Below are 15632 nucleotides of genomic sequence, written 5' to 3'. Positions count from 1 at the left end.
GATACACTCTCTCTCTATCGTAACGATAGAGCGCATGTTGAACGTCCTGAACGTCAACAACTGCGTAGCATAAAAAACTAAACGTTAGTTCATCTTTGAAAACAGTACGAAGACTATCAAAGAAATTCTTTCATAAAATATTACATTTAAAAAGTTTTAAATTCTTTAAAAGCTAATTACGATATAAAGGGCTCAACGTTGATTAACTTCGGTTTCCAAGTTAGGACCGCCTACTCTCAGGAAAGGTCTATATAAACAAAACATTAAAATTTATTTTTATATGTTTATAATAAATGGAAAGTTAATCGAAGAGGCCTAATAAAGGCGGAGAGATATAAAATATATAGAGGAAAATCTATAACGTGATAAGATATTACTAAAAGCCTCAACACACTTCCGTCTAAGGGAAGGGTCGGCCATTTAAAAGTGAAAGAAAGTCCATACTCTCTTTGTCACCATAATTAAATCTATCCAAAACGAGTTCAAGATTTAAGATGAAGATAAAACACCTGCATAGCGAAAGCTCAAAACTAGAATAAAGTACTTCACCAATTAGTTGTGAAAAAACTCCAGTTTAGCAACAGCGAGTAAGTACGTCTTGTCGATAGCTCGACAGAGAGAAAATTGAGTTCTTTGTTTACATTGAGTACTGGGTATCTGGACGACAGATGGCGCTGTTGGGCACACCCGCAACCTGTGTAGCGATCGCTGGCGAGTTTTTACCGTAGAGTTGTCTGTCGGGCAACAGAGTTGCAGCTATTATAATCACCGGCTAAGTTAAATATTGAAAAATAAAATATTTTTAGGACAGTAACATTAAAATAAATAATTCCTATATAAACTATAAATAATTTAACAAAACAAGAGGATGAGAAATTAGATAGAATAGTGCACCCAATTGTACCCTCAAGCAAGAGAACTCTAAACTAAGACAGTGGAAGACTATGGTACAGAGGTTATGGCACTACTAAAGACTAGAGAACAATGGGTTGATTTTAGAGTGTCCTTCTCCTAGAAGAGCGGCTTACCATAGCTAGAGAGTCTCTTCTACCCTTACCTAAGAGGAAAAAAGCAACTGAGCAATTGCAGTGCAGTAGTTAACCCCTTGGGTGAAGAAGAATTGTTTGGTAATCTCAGTGTTGTCAGGTGTATGAGGACAGAGGAGAATCTTTCAAGAATAGGCCAAACTATTTGGTGTATGTGTAGGCAAAGGGAAAGAACCATGACTAGAGGGAAGGATCCAATGTAGTACTGTCTGGCCAGTCAAAGGACCCCATAACTCTCTAGCGGTAGTATTTCAACGGGCGGCTGGTGCGCCGGCCAACCTACGAGTTCAATCACCATGAATCCAATCAGCTTACTACTCTGACAATCGCCTTCGCTAACAATAACAACACGTGATCTGATGTCACGCAAACAACCCGTTTCTTCACTAATTATCACTATATTGCCTGTTTGCTTATAATAAACAAATCTCTTCACGTTTTTCTCACAAATCTTATCTATATATCAACCCTTTCTAATAATAATGTACTTCATCAATTAATGACCTTTCAACTCTCATACTGTAGTATTATAAATTCTCTCGATCAGAATAAAACATCAAAATAAATCCTCTAACTAATCAATTGACCCTTTTACCACCAAGCTATTTAGAATTTTACAACCCTTAACCCCCAGGCATTTTTTTTTTAAGCACATTTTTCAATATATATTTTTTTTCAAATTGCTCTAACAGCCTTAATTTTTGTCATAAAGAGGTCAGGTTGGTCTCATTCTTTTGGAAAATGCCTGAAGTTTCTCATAAAGTTATCAAAAATATGCAAAAAAAAATTGTAAATAGCAGTTTTTTACAAGGACGTACTGGTACGTCCATGGTGGTAAAGGGATGAGTTTTGTAAAACGTACCAGTACGTCCATTGGGGGTAAAAGGGTTGAAAAACTAAATGAAAACGTCATGATAGAGTAAACTTGGTTAATTTATATACATCTGTGGTGGATAACGGGGGAGGGTGGGCTGTGGCACCCTAGCAGTATTAGCCAAACTCGGTCGAGTCCCTTGTCAGGCTAGGAGGAACGTAGAGAGGAGAGGTCCCCCCCCCTTTTTTTTCATTTGTTTAATGTTGGCTACCCCCCAAAAATTGGGGGAAGTTCCTTGGTATATGTATGTATGTATGTATGTATTTTTAGTTGAAAATGCTTAAAGATACACTCAAACACGCTATTCTATCTTACCGGTCTTCCTCTAGTTTTTTTAAGTTTTTATAGCTTATATATGTAAGATATGTTTTAATGTTACAGTTCATAAAATATTTCATTTTAATTGTTCATTACTTCTCTTTTAGTTTATTTATTTCATTGTTTCCTTTCCTCACTGGGGTATTTTTCCCTGTTGGAGCCCTTGGTCTTATAGCATCCTGCATTTCCAACTAGGGTTGTAGCCTAGCTAGTAATAATAATCATCAAAGTCTGAAAAAAAGTTCTTTAACATTACCTTGAGACACTTCAATTGTTCCAGATGAGTACTGAAATAGGATGGAGTTGGTGGAACTTCAGCCAACCGATTTAGGTCGACCTCCCGAAATCTATGGGTCAAGCTTAAGTCCTTTAGGTCTGGACAATGGGTTGTTATCACAATAACTTTAGAGGCAGACACTGAATCCTCCTTCACTCTGTAAAACCAAAGACAGTGTATTATTAGTTGTATTGAAAAACTTTATTAATACCTACTTGCATTTGCCAAATAATTTTTAAACCATTGCCATCTATTTAATGAGCCATTATGCCCTTCACTCTATAATATTTATTTCCCTCGAGTAGTAGATGGAGATGGTTTGGGATCCTGTTTGCAGTCCCCAAGAGAAATTAGTTCACCAAACTTTCAACTGGGCTCCACATAGCACTAGAAGAGTTGGAAGAGTCAGGACTACATAGCCGAGGACTATGAAGCGTGAAGTAGGTGATAATGAATGGAGAAGTATTCAATTAAAAGCTCAAGATAGAGATGACTGGCGAAATCTAACCGAGGCCGTTTTGCGTCAATAGGCGTAGGAGGAGATGATAATGAGAGTAGTGTAGGTAATGGTAACATAACAATGGATTTACTAATTTACTGGGATAGAAATAAAAATCAGAAATACTTTTTATTATTTTATCAAAAAGTAATGAATAAAACCCTACCAGTTTTAATAAAAAAAAAAAGCTAGAGAAAGTTGTCCCTCGATTGGCAGTAAACTGGCTCCAAACTCCAGTGGGTATGCAAGACATTCCAAAAACACCTCTTTGGTTTTCCAGGACGAGGTCAAGAATACTCACTCCTATTTTCCATCTTTTGAGAGTCGAAGTCTTAACATTTAGGAATATCTAACATTTCAGAGTAAGAGCTGAACATCATAACTAAAAAGTCAAAATTTGTCAAACCCTTTCTTCAAAATTACCAGTTGGAAATAAAACAGAAAACCATTTCTGATTTGATAATTTAAAAGATTCTTGCTAAATTAGTTTTAAAAATATTACCCAATTAGACATAATCATCATCTACTCCTACGCATGTTGATGCAAAGGGCCTCAGACATAAAACAGAAAAACTAAAGGAACATAAATGCAAAGAGTGTCATAATAAAATAAAAAAACAGTTCATGACGCACCTTGTAAGTTTGAAGCGGCTGGCATATCTACGAATTCGGCTTACAAAGCTGGTGCGAAGACTCTTGTTACCAACCAGGACCTCTATCGCCTCTGTCACGGTGGTACAATCGCCAAGAGAGCGGAGAACTGGCAGGTGTTTCAGAAGAAACGCAACCCCATACTGGCTTATCCCAGTTCCAAGTATATCAACCTAAGACAAATTAAGTACAATTGATTCATTATAAACAAGCTGAAGTTATTTATCACCGATAGAAGACAATTATTATCTAATATGCAGATACAATTTACTCCTCATACAGTGAGCCATTTCCCAAACAAGCCAGTTTGGTAAAAGGAATAGCTTACACGACAGAACTGTAAATAAATCCTGCGTCTAGGTAACTCCGCCAACAAAGTTGGAAGTAGGTAATGTTTTACCCCCTGTTTGTGTGTGTGTGTTTGCTTGTTTGTGAGCAGCTTCCTTGCCACAATCTTAATCGTAGAGTAATGAAACTTGCAGGGATTAACTGTTATATAAAAAGCAAGGAATAATTAAATTTGGAAGGTCAAAGGTCACGGTTGAGTAAAAGGTTGAGAAATAAGCTGCTGCGGCGGAGGTCTGCGCTCTACTGAGTGCCCCTCTAGTTAGACAAGATTTCGAGTTCACAGAGTATAATACTCAAGTACATATAACAGAGTGAGGAGAAACCAGACAGGTATATTTATGATGATCTGATCTTCATGCAATAACATCGGTTACAATTAGTATCATCATTTATAGAATCAACCCCGTCATGTAGGGATAACGGAGGGAAAGAAGAGATTAGGTAGTTAAATATTCAGAAATTGTACCCTAAGATTGCCTAGTAGGTAGTGCTTATTGGCGAGTGATTTTGAATAGCAAATACAGTAGAGGTTTTGAGGGGGAACCGTAGTACACACCTCAAGTTGGGCACATACCGCTGGGAGCTTATCCTAATTGTAAAATAATGATGACTAAATATATCAAATAATATATAACAAACATCCGCTGCTGGATTGAGCACTTGTGAAGGCATTTGAGCATTGGTAATTGGAGATTGTTTAGACATTTTACAACAATGTTCAGACCCATCTACTCTACTGGAAGCAGTAGGTTGGTCTGGGCACCAGACACCCATTGTAATACTACCGCTAGAGAGTTAAGAGGCCTTTTGACTGGCCAGAAAGTACTACATTGGATCCTTCTCTCTTGTTATAGTTCATTTTCCCTTTGCCTACACACACACACACTGAATAGTCTGGCCTATTTATTACATACTCTCCACTGTCCTCATACACCTGACAACATTGAGATTAGCAAACAATTCTTCTAAATCCGAGGGATTAACTAATGCACTGTAATTTTTCAGTGGTAACTTTCCTCTTGGTAGGGTAGAAGAGACTCTTTAGCTATGGTAAGCAGCTCTTCTAGGAGAAGGACACTCCAAAATCAAACCATTGTTCTCTAGTCTTGGGCAGTGCCATAGCCTCTGTACCATGGTCTTCCTCTCTCTTGGGTTAGAGTTCTCTTGCTTGAGGGTACGGTACACTCGGGCACACTATTCTATCTTATTTCTCTTCCTCTTGTTTTGTTAAAGTTTTTATAGTTTATATAGGAGATATTTAATTTTATGTTACTACTCTTGAAATATCTTATTTTTCCTTAAGTTTCCTTTCCTCACTGGGCTATTTTCCCTGTTGGAGCCCCTGGACTTATAGCATCCTGCTTTTCCAAATAGGGTTGTAGCCTAGCAAGTAATAATAATAATAATAATAATAATAATAATAATAATAATAATAATAATACTGTACCAACTTGATTAGAACAATGGCAATATTATTATCTAAGTACTAAAGATTATATTTCTTCTACAGTATCTGCAAGAGTTTTCTAATAATGACTTGTTTATAAATACAAATAAAAATTGAAGCAAAGTACTACTGTACATACACAATTTCTGCAGCACTCCTCCTGTACTATTTAGGTTACATTCATGCCCTGCCAAGGTAGATATGTAACTATGAATACATACTGTACTTGCCCTGCCTAGGCACAAATGTAACTATGAATATATTCTATACTTTCCCTGTCTAGGTACATATGTTACTAGAGGGCCACTCAGTAGAGCGCAGACCTCCACCGCGGCAGCTTATTTCTCGACCTTTGACCTTAACACGTTTTAATTGGCGTGAATTTTCATACACTCAAATATGAACCAAGTTTGAAGGCTGCGATGATGTCCACACTTTGTTACTGATTACGTGAATTGGACATTTTGCTTGACCTTGATCTTGCAAATTTAATAATTTCCCAATTTTTACAAAACAGTTAATCCCTGCAAGTTTCATCACTCTACAATTAAAATTATGGCCAGGAAGCTGTTCACAAACAAACAAACGCACACACACAAACAGGGGCGAAACCATAACCTCCTTCCAACTTCGTTGGTGGAGGTAAAAATGAATAAATGACATCTTAAACCAAATGGTAATTCAGAATGTGCACATGAAACAGATAGTAAAGAGAACTCTATTCAAGCTAACCTTGTGAAGGGAATTTTATTAGGAAAAAAAATTATTTGTACAAAAGCTGTTAAAACAATAATAACCAAGTCACTCAACATCATATCTTATAACGACAGCATTGCATCCACTGCACAGCAACTTGATTACATTTGTAGAGGTCCAAATCTGTACAGATTGGCCCCCATTCACACCCACGAAGTATGTGGTCCATTGTCTGGATGGGATACCCACATTGACACTCAGCAGAGGGGACAAAACCCCACTTATCAAGTAATTTAACACAACACTGACCACAACAACTTGGCACTGAGAAAGTAACCATAAGCTTGAGTGGTGTAATATTGTTTTGGTCTTAATTCTCTGTCTACTTAATACTATAGTGTACTACAATGAGGTACCAGCCAAACTCGCTTGAGTCCCTTGTAAGACTGGGAGGAAGGAGAGAGGAGAGGTCCCCTTTTTTGTTTCATTTGTTTGATGTCGGCTACCCCCAAAATTGGGGGAAGTGCCTTGGTATATGTATGTATGTATGTATAATGAGAGACCCAAGCATTAGCATCAAATTACAACACATTCACCAATACAGTATATATATATATATATATATATATATATATATATATATATATATATATATATATATATATATATATATATATATATATATATATATATAAATGTGGTAAGAAAAGATTTGCAGTACTGCAGCCTTCGCAGCAGTATATTGGCCTGATAAATGGCTCAAGGCTTCTTTAGTCTAGTGACAAATTTTACTGTGAAAGTAAGCAATATAGAGATGTATGTATTGAATACAGAAACATCTTTACTGTATATCGATAGATATACAGTATTTTTCATCCCTTAACTGGATACTATACCGAGTATAAAGCAACGTAAGAAATTAATACATACAGAAGGTCCTCCACTTACAAACCTAATTAGTTCCAAGAAGCTTTTTGTAAGTCAAATTTTGTTACATTTTGACCTAGGTTAAGCCTAACCTGAATCCCATGCTTATGATTTCCAACTACAAAATTCAAGAAATAATCAGGTTTCCTATGAGATAGATATCAGGTTATTACAAAAGGGATTTTGACGAAGGAAAAATCTATTTCTGGGCTCGACCTGTGTCGCTCCGTGAAATGCTCCTCTAGCACCATTTCTAAGGCATAGTTATTGCTGAATATACCAGAGAAAATAAGAGATTTATGGAATGCCAGGAATAAACCTAGCTCGCTCACTCTTTGAGTGTCGGTATAGAAAACTGGGGCGTGATTGAACCATGACCATACATCCCTCACCAATTAGACCTCTCCTTCATCAACATTCCCCCCTCTCTACCCCTACATCTTCCCAGCCCCTATCCTCATTCCTCCTCAGCACTTGCGTTGGTCAGACGTGTTTTGTTTTGCTCTGTGTTGTTTTGGAAGATGTTTTGCATACTGTATTAAATGATATAATATTGTTTTATGACATTACAGTATTTCTTTATCTTATCTTTGTTATTTTTAGTTGGCTTTGTATTTGTATCTTCGAATCTTTAAAATAGGGGACCTTCTGTATTCAGATCTCTCAAATTCTAAAACAAGAAACCTCCAAAAGAACTCGAAGAAAACCGAATTTACCTCTGATAATGTGGAACAGCAGGGATTGAGGTGGAAAGAGCGCACTCTTAGCTCGTGAAGGTGTCTTCCTTTCCGTAGCAAATGATTGTCGGGAAACCTCAGGCAAAGAGCTTTCAATCCTTCGTCTGTGACGCCATAGCTGTTAGAATTACATGGGTGAAAATTAGTTTTACAGGAGTGTGATGGTAATTAAGTAATGCAATATATTCATACCTTTTTAAAATGCCTTATGAAGTACCAAGATATGATTGTGTCTTCGGATACAAGGCTAAGGATCGATCTTTCACTTGCATATAGAAAATAAAAACAAGAATAGATGAACATAATCGATCCAATTATCGATCTACAGAGTATTTACCAATTCTATACCACTAAAATAGTATTCAATGAAGCTAAATTATTTCCTATATGAGAGTTAATTTAAAATACTGTACACCAATGTCAGCATCCGCTTGGTTGTTTATTACACAATGCACTCTTTCACTAAAGCCACGGCCATCCCTACTTTAACCCTTTTACCCCCAGGCTATTTGGAACTATCCAACCCTTAACCCCCAGAGGTTATTTTTTAATCAAGCACATTTTGCAGTATATATTTTTCAAATTGCTCTAACAGCCTTAATTTTCATCATAGAGAGGTCAGGTTGGTCTCATTCTCTTGGAAAATGCCTGAAATTTTTCAAAAAATTATCAAAAAAATAAAAAAAAAATCGTAAATAGCAGTTTTTTGCAAGGACGTACCGGTACGTCCATGGGGGTAAAGGGATGTGTTTTGTGAAACGTACCAGTACGTCCTTTGGGGGTAAAAGGGTTAATAGCTTATGCGAGCAGATCAAAATCACTCAAATGGAAACAAATTGATTAAATATTAAGCAACATGGTAACATTACCTCTGGGTTTCTTAGAATTATTTCACTTTGAACCATATCATCACTCTTACTAGGAATAGTCAAACCCATTGATATTGGTATAATGCATAGTATGCGGTAATCTACTAATGCAAGCAAATACAGTAACGTACTCTATTGTAAATAATAATAATACCCTCTATATATATTTCTTACATATTAACCCTTTTACCACCAAAGGACGTACTGGTACGTTTCACAAAACTCATCCCTTTACCCCCATGGACGTACTAGTATGTCCTTGCAAAAACCTGCTATTTACATTTTTTCTTGCATATTTTTGAAAAAATTTTGAGAAACTTCAGGCATTTTCCAAGAGAATGAGACCAACCTGACCTCTCTATGACAAAAAATAATGCTGTTAGATCAATTTAAAAAAAATATACTGCAAAATGTGCTTGAAAAAAAATAACCCCTGAGGGTTAAGGGTTGGAAAGTTCCAAATAGCCTGGGGTTAAAAGGGTTAAGATTAATTAAAATGTGCATATTTAGTTATGTCCAATAATGTGTCTGAAGAGATGATTACAAATTAGTGTGACTCCAGAATGCTGTAGTGAAAATAGCCGAGTAATTACATAAATAATAAAAACCTAGACAAAAATCATTAGCTCTGGAGAAGAAATTACAATTTTTCCTAAAATCATTGTAGTAAAGTGATATTATGTCAAATAATGTGTATCATAAGATGATTACATAAAGTGTGACTCCAGAATGCTGTAGTGAAAATAACATTGAGTGAATACATATATAATCAAATCCTAGACAAAAATCAATAACTCTGAAGAAGAAACAACATTTTTTTCTAAAATCATTATAATAAAGTGATATTATGTCAAATAATATAAGATTCTAAATAGATGATTACATAAAGTGTGACTCCAGAATGCTGTAGTGAAAATAGCATTGAGTGAATACATATATAATCAAATCCTAGACAAAAATCAATAACTCTGAAGAAGAAATGACAATTTTCCTAAAAGCATTATAGTAAAGTGATATTATGTCAAATAATATGAGTCTCAAAAGATGATTACACAAAGTGTGACTCCATAATGCTGTAGTGAAAATAGCATTGAGTGAATATACATATAATCAAATCCTAGACAAAAATCAATAACTCTGAAGAAGAAACGACATTTTTCTTAAAAGCATTGTAGTAAAGTGGTGTCAAATAATGAGTATCTCAAGAAATGATTACATAAAGTGTGACTCCAGAATGCTCTAGTGAAAATTGCAGTGAATACATATATAATCAAAACCTAGACACAAATGATTAACTCTGAAGAAGAAACGACATCTTTCCTAAAAGGAATGTAGTAAAGTGATACTCAAGTTTTGGCATAAAATCAAAACGTAAAACTACCTGTAACACATCCGAAATTCCTTGAGCCTTGGGGCACTCTGGCCTACAGCAGCTAAAATCTCATTGTTTGCACCATACATCAGGTGCAAAGTGGATAACTGCGACAAGGGAGCTAGGGCTGACAGAACGGAACATGGAGAAGGGACCTGGAAAACAATCAAGTCATTTTGTTAAGGGAAATTGTACTGTATCTTGGACATTATGTGAAGGGCACATCGTCTATAAACTATACGATGCCTCTGTTCATGTAAATCTTTCATAATTTCTTTTTTTAAGGATCCAGTATATGTTTTAGGGGGAAATCTAATAATAATAATACTGAGCTTACAAGCAAAATAACAAATTTGTATTTTTCCCAGTATACAAACCTGGAGCTATTTATAGGGGTATACTTTCGGCGTAGCTGAAAGACGAGCTATGATAATTTTAGTGAGGGATAACTACCCCATCCGCCAGTTAGCAGGTGGGGGGTGGGATAGACTGGCTACCCCACTCACTCACACCTCTTGGCTGAGTAACCACTTTGCTTTATGGCAGGACTTCTCGGGGGACAGGGTGGCGGGCCAATTTGTATTAAATAGCTCCAGGTTTGTGTACTAGGAAAAATACAAATTACTTACAAATTTGTTACTTGTTCCGACGTAGATACAAACCCTCCACTTTTTATAGGGTGACTTACTCTTAGGAGGAAGGAAGTCCTCACCAACTGGCCTTGGTCATGACCCGGGGTCCTCTCTATTTCAATCTGTGATCGATAGTAGAAGGGACCCTACCCTCGCTAAAATCAAGTGCCGATATGAGGTAATGCACTGATAGCGGCCTGTAGAAGCTTGTGTGTGAGTGGAACTAACAGTGTGGCTTGTCTTTATCACAAGAACACGAGTAAAAAACCTATTGTTCTTAAGACTTACCCAATACCCCCCCTCAAAAAGATATTGGGGACGTAACAAAGTATTCTTCTATACTTACGAGGCAAAAGGGAAATGGGTCTTACCTACAGCGAGGTGAGGTCAGCTATGCTGAGGCTTGCAGAGCTGTTTTCCCCAGAGGGGAGAAGGTGAAAGGAAGAAATGAGCCAGCATTCTTACTCATTCACCCCAGACTAATCCAGGTAACCTCAGCCCTCAACCCTCTGCTACTTGTCCATCAAGGAGCCTGAGGTGTTTAGACCATTTGTTGTGCGACCACCCGATGGAAAAGGTCTCCATGTTCCTGTGGGTTACGTCTTTGCAGGTAGTGGGCCGTGAAGGTCGATTGACACTTCCACATGCCAACTTAAGGTATCCGTGCCACAGAGTAGTTTCTTGAACACCAGGGACGTAGCAACGCCACTGACGTTACGAGCTCTGAGTCTTAGGATGGAGGAGAGTCTAGACTGAGAGCAACCTCAATTGCATTCCGATCCCAGAGGGGAAGGAAATCCTTGAGATCCTCCTCTTGACCTTCCCTGTGCTGGTCAACAGTGCCGACACAGGGGGGCGAGCTGGTATCATTCTTTTAACCCTTGTGGTCTGTTAAAATGTTGGTAACACCTAATCTGTTCCGGGTCAAAATGACCCGTCTTATAAATTCTGACAGTTCTACACCATACAAAGTAATTTTTAAAATTATTTTGCATATCCCGGGTACACTGCAAGAATCTATTATTATTTAGGATCCAAAATTACCTCTACCAGCCAATTACTTTATTAAAAAATAGGTTTCAGTTAAAATTATTTCTGTTGAATATTGTGACACCATGGATTTACATCTAATTTTTGGGAAGATTGCTATTACATTGCAAAACATTTTTGCACATATAACAATACCCTCCTTTTACATAACTTTTCTAAGATTTAGAGTGGCCAGTGTATATAGAGAGCTTACAATTTTATCAATTCACCCGTTTTGTAACATCTAATCTGTTCCGGGTCAAAATGACCCGTCTCATAAATTCTGACAGTTCTCCACCATACAAAGTACATAATAGATTATCTTGTATGTCCAGGCTCTACTACGTAGTAGTGACTGTCATTTAGACCCCACACCTAACCCTCCCAACCACCCTACCTTATTAAAGATTAGGAATTAGTTACATTTCTTGCACTTGAACATTACAACAGCATGCCGCTTACATGTAGTTTTTCAGCAGACAGAACATATTGTGGTAACTTTGTCATTTTTACACATATGACAACGCTGTCTCTTCGCAGCTCTTTCTTGAGATTGAGAATTATCATATTCTTTAGATGGTCTTGCAGGTTCAGCAACTCGTCGGGCATTTGGCGTCCTAGGCAACGATACCCTTGAAGACAATACAGGTCGGACTAAGGCCAATCCAAGTTCTTGAAGGAAAATTCTTCTCTTGAAGGTATCTTTTGCTCTCCAGTTAGGTTGCACTAGATTCCAAAGGACAAAATCATTGTAGGCAGACATATCCATTATGTTATCAAACAAGGCCATAGGCCATCTCTTTGTCTGACGGTTTGACCTATAAGTTGCAACAAGTTTGTCTAAATTATCAACTCCTCCTTTAGTTGAATTGTAAAATTCAATTATGTCAGGTTTCTTTTCTTCTTTATCACTACAAGTGACACTATCATGCATGTTACTCAACAATACTAAAGTTTTTCCTTTTCTGGGACAATATGAAATGATTATATTTTCTTCATAGTAACCTTCAAGGGTAGTATATCTGGTCCTTCCTTTAGGGTTACAGAATTCAACTGGGAGTTCTTTTCGATTTTTTCTGAGAGTTCCAACAATTGTTTGCTTGCGCTTTTTCAGTTCCTTAGCTAAATCTAAGCTACAGAAAAAGTTGTCACAAGTTACATTTCTACCTTTAAGGCCTTCTGTAAGTTGCAGAACAATACGTTTACCTTGCTCACGTTCTGCAGATTCATCTTTACGCCCAGTGTAAACTTCAGCACTCCAAAGATAACTATTATTTGCATTACATGCTGACCAAATCTTTATTCCATATCTATCAGGGTTTGATGGAATATATTGCCTAAATGGACACTCTCCTCTAAAAGGAACCACTTGCTCATCTACGGTAACAGTTGATGATATGTTATACATCAGAGGGAGTCTCTCAACCCAAATGTTCCAAACATCTCTAATAGGAGCAAGTTTGTCTGTGGATCTCCTTCGAGCTCTTGTTTCTTTATCATCAAATCTAATAAACCTAAAATATTTCATAAAGGTTTCAAGAGACATTGTAGCTCGAAATATAGGACGTCCATATGTGTCATCCCAAAGACTCCTAAGAGATTCTCCATGAGATTTATAAACTCCTGCTAAAAGACGTAATCCATAAAATGCTCTCAGGTTTTCTAGGCTAATTATATCTCCTGAACCCAAGACGTGATTAGCTTCTTTGTTTGTCATTTTCAAAATAATATTGAATAATTTTGGAGTTATGAATAATTCAAATGCAGACAGTATATCAGATATTCTTGAAGCTGCATAACGAGTGATACCAGGAGTTTGATCAATGATATTTCTTGCACACTTCTTTCCTGATGACCTGTTTGCTTTTTCTGAAAACCATACAATATTTCCCTTTTTGGATGTGAAATTCACAGAGGAAAGTGGCTGTTCTTCATCATTACAGTCAGTATCAATGGATGTGGAATTTGAGGTGGTAGATGTTTGATCATAAGGTTCATTGCCATTATCCATACCGGTATTTCCCTTTCTGGTCGAAGAATTTGGACCGGAAGAATGCTGTTCTTCAGCTTCATCTTCATAGTCAGAGTCATTGAGATCATCATGAACTGACAGATGGTCCTTTTCACCATCATCACTTTCTGAAGATATACAATCACTTTCTTCACCGGATTCATGACCATAAAACTTGTTTACAGGGAAAGCTCTACACTTTCTGGAACACAAACAAAGAAAACTGCTTGTGTTAGTGTCCATAACATGTGACCTAGACTATTGCTGGCAATAATTTTCATAATATAATATTATACTTGCATTTTTTTAACCAATATTTCCTCTCAATCATTATAAATCAAAGACAACAATCTTACAATGATGTAAAGACTTGCTTATCCATGGTTGATGAATTTTACTAAGAGATATTTTATGGAAGTTCTCTCACTTTTTTATCTATACCTTGTAAACAAAGAAGATCAATTTTCTATGAATACAATAATTAAAGAAATTGTATATACTACATTTGAAAGGGTAACTTCAATAATCATACCATCTTTGATACAGATAGCGGATAACTGTGAAAAAATACAGCAAAAAGTAGGTACGGGTCATTTTGACCCGAACAGATTAGATGTTACTTTTTTGCTGCTCAGTAACTATTGGGAAAAATTTTACCAGGCTTAGGCAACACAATAACCTCTTAAATTCAGGAGAATTCAAGGAGTATGAAGCTTCAATCTCTAAAAACAAGAGAGATGTGGTAATGTAAAATTGTTTTCGGGTCAAAAAGGCCCCTAACAGTGCAGAAGGGTTAAGATATAGGCTCATTGCTATAGCAAAGGGATATTATACCATTATCACATGGCTAAATTAGCCACTGAACAGTTACAGTCGTTAAACTCTTCAATGTGAATGAAAAAGCTTGAAAGTAATGGAAGAACCGTAGCTAGAGTTCATAAAGGCTCCTGTAACGCTTTAGTGGTAATATCTAAACAGGTGACGAGTGGCTGAACCAACCCATTTATCTATCTATCTGTCTATCTATACATATGTATACGTATTTATATAACTATTAATATATACATATATATATATATATATATATATGTAGATAGATACACACACACACACACACATATATATATATATATATGTATATACATATATATACACACACATATATATATATATATATCTATATCTATATATATATATATATGTGTGTGTCAGTCAATATAAAAAACCAGACAGTTTGTAAAGTGGCTGAAGTTTTCAGGCAATGTGTGAATTGCCTGGTTCACCCAGTCAATTTACAAATTAGCTAAAAATTGCAGACAATTTATAAAGTGGCTAGAATTGTAAGTTATTTTCTTGATATATTCGTGATGCCAGCGCACAGTTGATATACTGTATATTCAAAATATGCTTAATTAAAATTGAATTAATTTCTCAAAAGTGTCCATAGAATATGTAATTTACAAATAGTGACACTTTTGAGTGATCTCTCAATTTTTTATTAAGTATATTTTGAATATACAGTATATCAAATGTACGCTGGCATCACGAATATATCAAGAAAATAACTTACAATTCTAGCCACTTTATAAACTGTCTGAAATTTTTAGCTGGTTTGTAAATTGACTGGGTGAATCAGGCAATTCACATATTACCTGAAATGTTTAGTCACTTTACAAACTGTCTGGATTTACATATTGATTGTAACATATATATATATATATATATATACACACACACACACACACATATATATATATATATATATATATATACTGTGTGTATATATACACACATATAAGAAAGTAGGCTTTTCATCTCTCCGTATTTTACCTTTTAAGAAAAATCTGATTAAAACTTAAAAAAAAATAATACATAATTATATAACTGAGAAAATAAGCT

General features: G+C 36.1%; 1 protein-coding gene across 1 annotated transcript in view; it reads right to left on the bottom strand.

Annotated features, from left to right (window-relative positions):
* The window catches only part of LOC137618073 (uncharacterized), a 32156-nt gene extending 21923 nt beyond the window's left edge, over nt 1-10233 (bottom strand). Inside the window, exons 1-4 of the mRNA XM_068348041.1 lie at nt 10071-10233; nt 7800-7938; nt 3648-3838; nt 2495-2672 (exon numbers count right to left, since the gene is read on the bottom strand). Coding sequence (XP_068204142.1) covers nt 2495-2672; nt 3648-3838; nt 7800-7938; nt 10071-10150 — 588 coding nt within the window. The 5' untranslated portion in view covers nt 10151-10233. The remainder of the gene's footprint in view (nt 1-2494; nt 2673-3647; nt 3839-7799; nt 7939-10070) is intronic.
* Between the last annotated feature and the right edge of the window lie 5399 nt (nt 10234-15632).

Source organism: Palaemon carinicauda, chromosome 24 (genome assembly GCF_036898095.1).
Source record: "Palaemon carinicauda isolate YSFRI2023 chromosome 24, ASM3689809v2, whole genome shotgun sequence".
In the NCBI taxonomy this organism is placed as follows: domain Eukaryota; kingdom Metazoa; phylum Arthropoda; class Malacostraca; order Decapoda; family Palaemonidae; genus Palaemon; species Palaemon carinicauda.
Note: the sequence above shows the minus strand (reverse complement) of the source record. Positions and strands in the feature narration are given on the sequence as shown.